The sequence below is a fragment of the Nylanderia fulva genome, unplaced genomic scaffold (assembly GCF_048542155.1).
Source record: "Nylanderia fulva isolate GAGA-0341 unplaced genomic scaffold, ASM4854215v1 Scaffold198, whole genome shotgun sequence".
Taxonomy (NCBI): Eukaryota; Metazoa; Arthropoda; class Insecta; order Hymenoptera; family Formicidae; genus Nylanderia; species Nylanderia fulva.
Genome location: NW_028190249.1, coordinates 121,864 through 136,728, shown reverse-complemented (window position 1 = coordinate 136,728; position 14,865 = coordinate 121,864). Strand labels below are relative to the sequence as shown.

The 14,865-nt window shown below is 27.1% G+C and overlaps 1 protein-coding gene across 1 annotated transcript; it reads right to left on the bottom strand.

The window, feature by feature from the left end:
- Window positions 1–5,308: 5,308 nt before the first annotated feature.
- ATPsynbeta (ATP synthase, beta subunit) lies at window positions 5,309–13,946 on the bottom strand. Its single transcript, XM_029310894.2, has 7 exons — window positions 13,786–13,946; window positions 12,621–12,833; window positions 11,696–11,959; window positions 11,193–11,536; window positions 10,660–10,885; window positions 9,050–9,279; window positions 5,309–5,986 (listed from the first exon to the last, which is right to left on the bottom strand). The coding sequence occupies exons 1-7, from the start codon at window positions 13,892–13,894 to the stop codon at window positions 5,813–5,815; spliced, it is 1,560 nt and encodes a 519-aa protein (XP_029166727.1). The 5' UTR covers window positions 13,895–13,946; the 3' UTR covers window positions 5,309–5,812.
- Between the last annotated feature and the right edge of the window lie 919 nt (window positions 13,947–14,865).

Here is a 14,865-nt window from a genome sequence, read left to right as displayed (position 1 = left end):
AAAAATAAAAATAAAATTATAATTTTAAGATGTCAAGAACGAACATAGTGTCGGTTTGACAACACGTCAAGACTCTTAGACAAGTTATTGGAGACATTTATACATTAACTTTAATATTTCATTTAACTCATTTTATTTCGAGAAATTTAAATTATTCAATAAACAACAAAATTTAATAATCCCTGATACAAAAGGTACAATTAATAAAATTTACTTTTATTCAATTAATTTATTTATTTTACATTTTTATTCACATTACCTACATCTATATTTAATTTAATTTTTTTTTTTTAATACTTCAACAATTCAAAAACTAATTCTATTTAATCAGTCTCCAATAACTCGTCTAAGAGTCTTGATGTGTTGTCAAACCGACACTATGTTCGTTCTTGACATCTTAAAATTATAATTTTATTTTTATTTTTACAAATCACTTGATAAGGACTCAAAGAAGGGTCGAAACGTTGTGATTAAATAAATAATATTTGCCAGTACGGTCGAGAGAATTTTACCTTTTTTAAATTCTGTCTGGCGATTCTCAAATATCTACGTGATTATATATACATATATATTATATATATATATATATATATATATATATATATATATATTTCGACAGAGAATCCAGACAGCACAAAATATTTATAAAATATTTATAGAATATTTATAATAATTATTTTAATATTCTATAAATATTTATCATAAATATTTTATAAATGTTTTTGGAGGCTTAGATTCAATAGATCATAAATATTTATTATAAATAATGATCAAAAAATATTTTATCTGTCAATTTCATACATCAATCAGAAAATATTTACGATAAATATTATGGTAAATATTATAAATATATTTATCAAATCATTATAATACAGATTTTTTAAAATTTATTTTCTTTAATAAATACTCACAAGGAAAGATCTTCAGCTGTTTCACCGTTTTTGTGGGTGATGCCCATAACATATTCTGCAAGTTACAGCCCTTATCTCTGCCGTTAAAAAATAAATGGTATAATAATTTTCTCGCCTATACAGTGATGGCAAAAATTCCGTAATAGTCAAATATTTTGAAAAATAATGACTATGAAAGAAAATGTTAAATATAAAAGTGTTAAAAAATAAAAAATAGTCTATTATGTGGTTATATTAATATGACCTTCATGTGACCTTGAAGGACACTGTGAAAGTCAACTTTGAAATCTTAAATGGAAACCCCTATTTTTTATTACATAATTGTGTTGCTTACCTCGAGAGCTTTTTAAGACACTACAATTAAGTATTTTTTTCATTGAAACTTCTTATTATTTATTAGATTTTATGTATTTGATTTTTGTCGTGAGAATTATATAAGGCTCGCAAAAACGGAAATTAATAAAATTAAAAATATCATAAAATTATTTCTATTTTTGATCTACATTCTGCAATAGAATATCTTTTAACAAATAAATTTACGTATATATCGATGTGTACGTAAATTTATTTGTCAAACTACTTTGTTGCCTAAGTATATTCACAGTGTATGTTATAATTTTATATTCTATTTTAAAATAAATATCTAATAAGTTGCTTATAAACATTTTTTACACATTTTTAATTTTTTATAAATAGTTAATAGAGTTTGAAAAACACAAAAACTTCAATCAATCAAATTTTAAATTAGACTATATCAACCGATCGTTCTAATTAAAAAATTGTTGATTATGTCTTTTTAACTCATGATTTCTTACTGAGTATTTATTAAAGAAAATATAAATTTTTAAAAATCTATATCATAATGATTTAAAAAATATATATGTATAATATTTACCATAATATTTATTGTAAATATTTTCTGATATTTATAATCAATATTTATGATCTATTGAATCTAAGACTTCAAAAACATTTATAAAATATTTATAAAATATTAAAATAATTATTATAAATATTCTGTGTTGTCTGGGCAATTACGTTGAAACACACAGAAGAAATTATATATATATATATATATATATATATTTAATAAATATTTTATTACTCGAGAAATGTGAAGGTTTTTGTTTATTTAAGATTTGAAAAGCTAAAGATATTATAACTCTCTCGCAGCAGAACAATAAATATCTTATTAAATTACAAGCCAATATTTGCAATTTATCGATAATATTAAAAAAAAAATTTTTTTTTAAATAGTCTTTCCAGACAGCACATGGGTGTCTGCTGGAAATCTAAAGAACATCCAATATGAATATAACAAAATAGGATATCCTCAGGATATCCTATTTTAATCCTAAAACCTCCTCCGGATGTCCTAAGAAAGAGCAAATAATCGCTCATTTTTTATCCTTGAATCATCTTCAGGATATTGTGTAGGATATTCCAAAGACTTTTATAGAATATGAAAAGGATCTATTTATACTGATTTTTATATCGGAAAATGTTTACCTATACAAAAAAGTATAAAAATATGAAAAAATTACTAATATAACAATATAATTCTTCGATAATGTATTATTGAAGAACTATTATTGTTATACTAGTTTTTCGTATTCTTGAAGTTTTTTCAAAAAAATACATATGTTCGAGATAGTTATCAAAATTAAAAAATTTGAAAATAAAACAATTTTAGATTGTGTCATAGCATATAACTTATTGTTTAACAAAAATAATCATATATGGATATTAAATTTTCATAAAATATATTATAATATAATATCTTAAAACATCCTACCCTGGACTATCCTGGACATTTTCAGGATAAGGATCTTGAGGATGTCTTGTACTATTTAGGTTTGTATTTTTGTATTTTGCATTTAAAATATTTTTTAGAAATTATTTTACAATTTTATTTAAATAATTTTTATTTCCCATTTATTATTGCAAATAATGCACTTTTCTTGCAAATTAAAAATTATGCGAGATATCAATTAATATGCATATACAATTAACGCAATGGTAGTGCCACTATATTGTTATTACGTCCATTGGTTTTAATTATGAAACCTTGTAGAAGCAAAATGAGCAGGAATTATCTCTTTGAAAAATTTGTTTTTTGAAATCGCATTTCACTTCTAAAAAGCATTGTAATCAAAATATCATCTTAAATCTTTAAAAAAACTGAATATCTCTAAACAAAATATAGGCAAACAAATTATTATAATTTTATATGTTAATGTACATAATTCAAATTAATATTAAAAAAAATAGAAAGTATAAAAAAATAGTGGGTATGGTAACAAAGAAATATAAGTAATAAAATTGTAAAAATTTAAATATAAATAAATATGAAAATGTAAGAAATATTTAAAAAATTCTTTATTTTAAAAAATAATTTTTAAAAATAATGTTTAAAATATCTATTTTTCATTTTCTATTGCATAAATGTTTAAAAAGCATTTTGCAGTTTTAAATAAAAAAATTCTAATTATTTTGCATTTTTTATTGCAAATGAACACCTATTTGGCATATCTCTAAGCGTCATTATGATATGTATCATAATATTTAAGTTATTACATAAATGGATGTCTAAAAAAGCATTTTGCAGTTTAAAATGAAAAATTTCTATTATTTTGCATTTTTTATTTCAAATAAATCAGGATACCCATTTGACATCTCTGAACGTCATTATGACATAATATTTAAGTTAATTAATATATTTATTTCCTGTATTTTTATTTTTTATTTATTTGATTTTATTTATTCGTCATAATCTATAAAGTCTTTGTTTGACTTATATTGTATTTATTACGAATATTTTATTATAAATATATTTACAAATATAAATATTTTATCGAATAGTATTTATTTAACGTTTATTAAAATTATATGTTATCCTAATTTAAATCTAAAAAATTTATTAATTTTAAATAATTAGATATTCTATTTAATTAGTTATACATTATTATTTATTATTATTACAATTCATACATTAATATGATTGATTAGAAGATATATTTGGTTAACAAAAAAATCAAAATAAAATAAAACTATTTGCATTAAAAAACAATTTTTATTGAAAAAATAAAATTAAATAAAACAATAATATAGTGTAATAAAAATAATTTGTACTAAAAATAATAAAATAGTTAATTAAAAATAAAACATTTAAAAAATTTAATTTTATAAAATTTTCGAAAACAAAATCTTAAATACATTATTATATAAAATATATTGTAAATAATATATGTATTTATAGTCATATTGTTGCACAAATATTTTAGTTTAATTTCTGCTTATTTTTATTTCTCGGTCTTGATACAAAGATAGCTATAATTCTTGCCTGCACTTGCCTGACATTGGCCCAATTTACACCGAGCATTTGATACATATGAGCATCACGTACCCGCAGAATGATTCTCGGAGAAACAATTCACATATATTTATTTTGGTAAAATATATTTTTCTGTTAATAAAGATTTAAAACTAAGAAATTATTCTTATTATTTTCTCGACTATATATGAAACAAATGATACATAATGAATAAATACTATATATGTGCAACATAATTAATTTGTCATATTAGAAACTTAAGTTTGAATAATTAATAGTTCAATATAAATAGGCATCAAAAAACAATTTTTAAAAATAATATACATTCGAGCATTTTAAATATATATACATATGTAGTATATAGAAGTATATAACATTAATATATCTTGTTGTATTTTTCAATTTTAGAAAAAGAATATTTAAAACATATATTAATTTTTTCATAACTGTTATTGATTTATTATATTAATTTATTCTTGAAATAAATGTCTTATATGTATAAGTATGTACAAATATTTATATGTGATTACAAAATGACAAATATTTTCAACTAAAATTCAATATTTTTAATATTAATTCATAAAAAATATATTTAATAATTTTTATAATAAAGTCTATGATATGAAAACAATGTTTGATGTGTACAGTTTTTTATATCAAATTTGAATAAAGCATGCAGATTAAAATAACCAATAATTACATGCCATTTATCATCCTAGAATTTAATTGTAATTGTAATTTATAATATATACAGGGTGATTCAGAATAGTGTAAAAAACTTTGACAATATATGAAGTCATTTGATTTAAAAAAATGCCATTATAACAAAAAAATTCTGTTCTCGAGCAATTTTTAAATTCCTATAACTATGTAAATATCGAGAACCTATATTCGTATGACTTTTTTATTCAAAACAATCTCCAATCTGTCAAAATCTTTAAATTTATTCTGAATCATTCTATATATCATATTTTAAATTTAAATGTATATAATTTTTAGTTATGTCGAATTATTTTTTTTTAAACTTTAAGATTTAATAGTATAATAAATGTTATACTACAAATTATGTTTTTGTAAAACTTTTATTAGCATAACACTGTAATTTTGTTATACGTTAATTAGCAGTAACATGATTACTGATTTAATCTATGAAGTAGGTCCAGAAATAATATGTAAATATGCATCCTGATTGATTACATTCATTATTTCTGATTACTAATAATTTCATTGTTTTTGTAGCAAAAGATATAAGGTAAAATAACTTTTATGAGTGTTTACATAATTCTGGCAGTATTTTAATTAATCTAATTCGAAATAAACAAACTATATTTTTTAATTAATCTATTGCAATAATAATTTAGTGTTAAATTTTGCAAAAATAAATTGTACTTAATATTTTGTTTTCATCTAAGTACTTTTCAGTATTTTTATAATTTAAAAGTCTCATTTTGAGAAACTGTAACATAACAAAAAGAATAAGGATTGCAAATTTTAAAAGGTTGCTTCCTCAAAAGAATGATGATTGAATAAATCTTTAACAATACTTTTACGATAAATGTGAGTTAATTTATTGTTTCGCCAATGATTCTGCTTTTGCTACTACTTCCTCGATCGGACCGACCATGTAAAATGCTACTTCCGGTAGGTGATCCAATTCTCCGCCCAATATTTTTTGGAATCCTTTGATGGTTTCCTGTAATGGTACTAATTTACCGGCATGACCAGTAAACACCTCGGCGACCTGGAATAATACAATTGATTTCTTTTTAATATACTATATTAAATAATGTATAATAAATTAAATATATTAAATATATTAAATAATAAATGATATGAAACTATGAAGTCACCAGATGATAATTAAAAAATGGTAATAATTCAATCAACCAATTCTGGCAAATAAGTAATTTTATTGAATATTCACAACGTTTCGGCCATGGGTTTCGGCCCTTATCAAGTGCTATAATATAATATTAACAATTATTAGAAAAATAAATATAAAAATAATAAAATCTATAGAAACTTTCACACGTTAATACGCAAACATACCTATGTTCTTAAATCAAAATAAATTACAACTTTTTTAAAAAACAAAAATTCGAGCTTAGAATCTGACATTATATAACATGATAGTATGAAACAAAATAACTATGTTATCGTGTCGATTTCGAGGTCCCTATATACTCACTATTTTGTTCAAACTAGACGACCTTTATTAGTTTTTCATCAACATTATTTAGATTATCCGTGACTTTCTGCAAATTAATTGTGTTGTCAAATTTTTTGATAAAAAACATCTCCACGATTTCTCGTTTACTTACGTATTTCTCATGATATAAAATTTCTGGAGCAGACCAATCGAAATCATGACCATTATCCAATTTATGATTACTAATGACTGAATAATTACTATTGTGTACCTTAATGTTATTAAAATGTTCTTTTATGCGTGTGCCTAATTGTCGTTTAGTTTGACCAATATATGATGAGGAATAATTTGTGCAATTAATTTTATATACTACTGTTTTTTCTTCTAAAGGTAAAGGATCTTTGACACGTCTAATTAATGTATTTAATTTTTTCGGTATGCAGTAAACGCTTTGCATGCCAGTAAATCGTAATAATCTCGAAACATCCTCACTAAGTTCTTTGACATACGGTAATTGTATAATACGGTCAAATTTTTTACTAACTGAATTATCGTTATCCACATTGCGATCGTCATTATTTCGTGTCTTAAGCAATTTTAACCTGTTATTCACAAACTTATTAATAATATCCGATGGAAAACAATTATTCGTCAATATCGATTTTACTTTAGAGATGTTCTTTTGATGAAAACAGTCGTCCGATAATAAAATTGCATGATCAACAAGACTAAAAATGGTATTTTTTTGTATTTAAAGGGATGATTAGAATAATAATTAATATATCTACCCGAGCAAGTGGATTTCATAAACCAATCAGTTAACAATCTACCATTATGTCTGATCACAGTAGTGTTCAAAAAATTAATCGCGTTATCACTTTCAATTTCATGCGTAAATTTTAATCTCGAATAGTAATCATTAAAAGACGACACAATTTCATCAACACCCCTCAATGGGATGATCGTGAAAATATCATCCACATATCTGTAAAACAGCGAAGTTTTGAAACTCAACCTTTCCAGGAAATCCGTCCTCCCTAAGTCGTCCATCACCATATCCGCTAATATGGGTAAGAGCGGAGACCCCATAGGACTACCAAAAATCTGTTCATAGTACCGTCCGTTAAAAACAAAACTTGTCGAATCCATAATGAACTCAATCACATATAAAAATTGGGAAAAAATGAATTTCGTGTTGATTGAGATGTCCATCCAACGCTTTTTTACTCCGCTAATTACTAATTCTTTCGGGGATATTCGTAAATAAGAAAGTAACATCTAATGATATTAGTACTTCATCGTCATTAATTACTTTGTTCTTAATATTCTCGGCAAAGGACCAACCATCTTTAATAAACAATCTCGGTTTTCTAATAGAATTAATAAGTATATTATGGATGTAGTTCGACAAATTATATAACGGGCTACATAAAGACGATACTATAATTAATTTGCAGAAAGACACGGATAATCTAAATGTTTATGAAAAACTAATAAAGATCGTTTAGTTTGATCAAAATAGTGAGTATATAGGGACCTCGAAATCGACACGATAACATAGTTATTCCGTTTCATACTATCATGTTATTATATGATGTCAGATTCTAAGCTCGAATTTTTGTTTTTTAAAAAAGTTGTGATTTACTTTGATTTAAGAACATAGATATGTTTGCGTATTAACGTGTGAAAGTTTCTATAGATTTTATTTTTATATTTATTTTTCTAATAATTGTTAATATTATATTATAGCACTTGATAAGGGCCGAAAACCACGGCCGAAACGTTGTGAATATTCAATAAAATTACTTATTTGCCAGAGTTGGTCGATTGAATTATTACCATTTTTTAAATAATAAAAGTATAATAAATATATTTAATGCTATTGTTTTAAAAGTTAATTAATAAGAATTCTGGTACAAAAGAATTATATTAAACACACAATAAAAGATTACCAATTACAAAAATATTAATTTAAAATATGCAATTTACATAGAAATATTTCAGATAAAAGTTGCTTAATTTCAAGAGAGCAAGCATTCTGTTTCAGGTTTAGATATTTTCAAAATTTTATTTTTTATTTTATTTTAATTTCCAAAAAATCACTTTTTTTAAATGGATTTATATGCTTTTTATACAAATTAAGTCTTTATTATTTTATATATAAAAATATTAAGATAATCGGCAAGTTAATTTACAAAATATTTTATATTTGTAATATATGTATATTAAAACAACTTTAGAATATTTGAAATTATTTATTATTTTTGATAACTCCACCTCCATACTTTGATGTGTAAAAAAGAGAAAAATTGACTTATAAAAAATATTTTGTTATAAAAAAATAAATAAATAAATTTAAAATATTGCAAGCATCTTGGAATAAATCGAGAAATTACAGAATGTTTTTCTGAAGAATCAAGTAAATTTTATCTGAAACATTTGCTATAAAAAAATTAACATTTTAGAATTTAATCTCAAACCAAAAGATACAGTTCCGAAGAATTAATTTTTCGTGCTTGGGCTCTATTGGCCGATTTAAAATATCATATGTTATTCTTAATATTGAGAGCCGATAAAAATATTTCTCATTTGATTTTAGAATTTATTGAAAATGTTTGTTTATTGACTTTTTTATATGATATATTTTATTTTTACCTGGAATGGCTGAGACAAGAATCTCTGGATTTTGCGTGCACGAGCAACCGTCAGCTTGTCTTCTTCCGACAACTCGTCCATACCCAAGATGGCAATAATATCTTGAAGCGATTTATAATCTTGAAGAATCTTCTGTACACCACGAGCGATATTATAATGTTCCGCGCCGATAATATTAGGATCCATGATACGAGATGTAGAGTCGAGAGGATCGACGGCCGGGTAAATACCTGCATAAATCCATACTTGAAGAATCACAAAAATACAGTTGTGCTTAAAATTTAACTAAGACCAAGGAGCGACATTAACACATTCTAACATTGATAAGATCGATGACTAAGACTTAAATCAATTTTTAGAATAAAACAAACTTTACCTTATATAAAAAAATATGTTGCTAATTACATACATCATTTTTAAAACAACTATTTTCTTTATACCAATTGATTGAGCTCATTATTCTGTACAAAAAAGTAAAGGAATGATTACCAAAAACTGAATATTTTACAAGATATTTTACATTTTATATCAAAAAATTGTTCATTTTAAATCCTTTATAATTCAAAAAGTACTTAATAAAAAATATTTTATTATAGTGTTTTGGAAAACTCTTAAGATAAACTACAAGAATATGCAATGGAAAATAGGGGATTCTATTTTAAAAAATTAAGTTAAGCTTGAAATGACTTCTAAATTTGACCTATAGGTCAAAGTCAAGGTCACCAGCAAGTGCCTTATTGTGAACCCTATTTTTGTATTTAACATTTTTTTCATAGGACCACTATTTTCGGAGATAATTGGCCTTGTAAACCACCCTGTATATCTCCGTTTATATAACACTTCAAAAATAAAGACATTTTCTTTATATATTTGAAATCCAAGCTATTGCTTATAAACCTATTAAGAATTCGATCGGCCGTTTCATGAGATCTGATAATGCAGGGTGTTCCATAGGAAATTGCTGAAACTAATCAGCTGTCATTTTTAATGCATGTAGTTATTGAAAAAACAAAAATTGTGTGGAAAAGAGGAAAGTCTACAGTTTTTAATAGATATAAATAAAATGTTTGTTTTATTGATTATTTTATTAATACTAGTTTATTTTATTGATAAAAAGTAATTAAAAAAATGCTAATAATCACATAAACTAACAATAAATATTTTTAACAGTGCCAAATTTAATAGCAGCTATTAAAAGGATCGTCAATAACATTAAAAATGACATGTTAGAAAAAGTTTTTACGAGTTTTCGTAAAAGAACAGAATTTTGTACAAATTCAAATGGTGCACACTTCAAAAATATTTATCATTAGTTTACATATGTGATTATTAGCACTTTTTTATTACTTTTTTTCAATAAAATAAACTGTTATACAAACATTTTATTTAAATCCATTAGAAACTGCAGCCTTTCCTATTTTCAACACAATTTTTGTTTTCTGAATAACTGCATGCATGCATTAAAAAATGACTGCTATTAGTTTCAGCAATTTCCTATGGGACACCTTGTATGAGGTACTCTCAAAAATCCGATTCGCGTATAAATATGCAGAGTCTCGCTGCAAGTGGTCTTGGACTATCATTTTTTTATTTTCGGAGCAATGTGTTACCCAGTTCAGCAATGGCGCGCGATAATACAGTAGTAGCGTCCAAGTGAGCAAAGGTGGTGGCAGGTGCGGGATCTGTCAAGTCATCAGCAGGCACGTAAATAGCTTGCACAGAAGTGATGGATCCCTTCTTTGTTGTGGTAATACGTTCCTGCATGGTACCCATGTCCGTGGCCAAAGTGGGTTGGTAACCTACAGCGGATGGAATACGACCTAGCAAGGCAGATACCTGAAATATATATATATATATATATATATATATGTGTGTGTGTGTGTGTATTATACAAGATACTCGAAAAATGCGTTGATATACAGGGTGTTTTCAGATTAAATAGCCAAACTTAAAATACGAATTTAGGATCTCAAAATAAACAAATATTTTATCTGGAAGTTTGCTCGTAAAACGCTTCCTTGGAGGGATATTGACTTTTAAAATTTCGTCCCGAAAATGTAAATTTGTAATGTTTGACACAAGATGGCGCTAGTGTCACTCGCAACCACTGGTCTTTGTTAAATTTTTATATCTCTTTCCTCACCTCGGAACCAGCCTGGGTAAATCTGAAAATGTTATCAATGAACAGCAGTACATCCTGCCCTTCCTGGTCACGGAAGTATTCGGCGACGGTGAGTCCGGTGAGAGCTACGCGAGCACGAGCGCCAGGCGGCTCGTTCATCTGCCCGTACACCAGCGCTACCTTAGAGGTCTTATCTTTAAGGGAAATGACGCCGGACTCGATCATCTCGTGGTAGAGATCGTTGCCCTCACGCGTCCTCTCACCTACACCGGCAAATACCGAATAACCACCATGAGCCTTAGCTACATTGTTGATCAGCTCCATGATGAGTACAGTCTTGCCGACTCCAGCACCGCCGAACAGACCTATAGTGAATAATATAAAGATAATTTATATTTTATAATTTATTAAATTATAATTTAATAATAGTGCGAATGGTCTTGGCTCAATATTTTCGACCAAGAAGAAAAAAAACAAGTTTTCTTGTAGTTTTTAAATTAATTCCATTACAATAATCGCCTCACCGATCTTTCCACCCTTTGCGTAAGGAGCCAGCAAGTCCACGACCTTAATGCCTGTGACTAGAATCTCTTGCTCGACAGACATCTCTACAAATTCGGGGGCATCTGCGTGAATGGCGGCCAATTTATCCGTAGGGATAGGTCCGCGTTCGTCGATGGGTTCACCAATGACGTTGATAATGCGACCCAGAGTTTCGGCTCCCACAGGAATACGAATAGGATATCCAGAATCGAAAACATTTTGACCACGTACCAGACCTTCCGTACCTGCAATACGAAATTTATAACAGGTTCTAATTTTGTGCTAAATTTTAATTTAAAACACAATAATTAATGCTTCAATTACAGGATTTTAATTTATGTAGATCATGGATTGAAATAAACTCGTCAGGAAAAAATCTATGATTGGAAGAAAGTACTATAAATATAATTCTAATGAAGTAATGAAATAATAATTTTACTAAAAAGTGTGATTAGCTGAAAGTGTCTGATTCATCCTTTAGAAATCAACGTTTTGATCTTTAGAAAATAATGGGAACATAAAGGACTAAAATGCAAATTGAAATTTATAATCAAATTCAATAGGACAAAATAGGCTTTAATATTTCTGTTTTGGAAGAAATAAAGCCTTTATATAATTCCAGTCCCGTATGTGACTTTTTGAAAACATGTGAATGCTGAGAATATCTGCAAAGAACATTCCTTTCTTTTTTTACTATAATATTTTATGATGTACTTTAATTGGAAGAGTTTACATAAAAAAAGCTATTCTCAGAAATCTGCAAACAATCTAGCAATACAAAATTGTCTAATTATTGCCCCATTTATAAGTTTGAATTATAGTATTTTGACCATTTTAATGTTAGAGAAATACACATATTAAAAATTCATAAGCTTTATATATTATATAATATTCACAAAGTATTACCATCCATGGCAATAGTGCGCACTGTGTTTTCTCCAAGATGTTGAGCAACCTCAAGTACCAGCCTGGGTGTACGATTTTGCACCTCCAAGGCATTAAGAATTGGTGGAAGGGCATCTTCAAATTGTACATCAACCACAGCACCAATGACAGCAACTACCTTTCCTTGCGCACCACCTTTTGTCGCAGCTGCAGCTTTCGCTGCGTAATCTCTTTCTATTTGAAATAACACGTAAAGAAACGTAAAATAACACATAAAGAAAGCTTTATATATAATTAAATCAATAGATTAAATATCTTCCTTAATCTCCTTATCGAAAAAAAAACATTAAATAATAAAATACGAGGATTGACTTGACAAATTCTAGAAACATATTACATAACAAAAATATATACTTGTATATGTAAATACTGTAATTTAATATAATTTTGTCATATATTGAAACATATTCTGAGAAAATATTCAAATAAAAAATGGGAAAATCCTTCAAAGAAAAATTATGCGTCTTTTCTCATCATAAAATGAAAAAATAATTAAATAAATCATAAAGTAAAAAATTCTACATACAAGTATATTCTTTATCCAAATATATGTTTGAAGAAATGTTATATTACATAACATAAAAAATATTGGCGTATGTAAATGCTGTAATAACTTATTATCTATTAAAATTTTTGCAAAATCTTGTTTAATATAATATTATATTATATATTGAAAAACATTCTAAAAGAAAATATTCAAAGAATAAAAAATAAATAGGAATGACGCGTTTTCTATAATCGTAAAAAAAAAAAAAAAAAAAAAAAAAAAATTTTACATGCAATAAATTTTCTGTAGTATAAAATAATTGCATTTAGAATCAATATCGAATAACATGAACGAATGTGACTTTTGGGCCGCCATATTGCAGAGTAAGAGTCCGCATCTCTTCATCGATTATATAATCGCGGACGAATATATTTTTCTCTACATCTCAATTATCTATTTAAAATGTCAAATTTAAATATATATATATATATTAATCATTTTTTAAATCGTGATTTTAAATGGTCCTTGATTATTCCAGGAATGTTTTATTCGATGAAGGAGCGGTTCGCAAAAATCTGTCGACGAGGCTTCTAATACTTTGAATTAAAAAATATTAAATATTGATAATGCAATACTCACTGTTTACAGCGAAGGCGCATGATGCCTTCGTCACCTCATTCTGAATGAGGGAGGGTTTAGCAATCCTCAGGGCACCAGCGGCCGCCTTCGATACCGCACTCAACATCATGGCCGGTCGATTAAAAGAGACTGACCTGAGACAAGTAGTCTCGTCAAGTGAAGTTACTGCGTGACTAGTGTCACAGGCCGGCCAAATTAAAATTGCCCGCGCACGCGCAACGATGACATTTGCGCGAGTCCCTAGAAGTAACTAAGGATTCTCGCATGCGATTGGACAAATATTCAATTCCTCTGCCAACTCTACGGCGATCAGAAAGTCATCTTTTTATAAGTCGACTCTGTCACTTATAAAAGTCGACCGAAAAGTCCCTAGAAGTCCCTATCTTCTAGAGACTTTAAATTTTGAAGAGAAATGCAAGAGCAGAAAGAAACCTGAGAGCGGCCACCGGGATTCAGCGGCCGCGTGTACTAGTGCGCCCCCTGACAAAGTGGACATAAACTACGTCGTGACGCTCGGTCAAAAGTACGGTAAATGGTTCGATTCCGCGATATGGTTCATGTCTGAACTATTCAGCTAACAATAAGAACCAAATTGAGAACCGAACTGCTGAATCAGACAAGGACAAACTATCCATCGCTCTGGCTTTGTCTCATCTCACCGATGCGTCTCGTGGACGGCCGCAGGCACGAGGTTTCGCCTTTCGCGCGTAGCGTTCGCGTAATTCGAGGGCTATAATTTTTATGACGTTAACTTTGGGCAATATATCAAAAAATAATGTACATATCTTTTTAATTTGTTTTTTATTAAAATATTTTATTTATTTTCCAGCCCAAAAGTCATTATATAGAGATGACTTACTAAATATTTGAGATAGAATAAAAATATTTTGCCAGTAAAGGGATAGGACGTAAAGCTTACAATTAATTATTTTCAGGAAAAATTAATTTAAACAATATATGGCAATTTTTATATTCGACTCGGTTAAATTGATTTTCGAGAAATCGGCGTAGTACATACATTATAAAGTCTGCGGTTATCATGCTGTTGACTCGGGTGCATTCCTGTCACTGACACTTTTT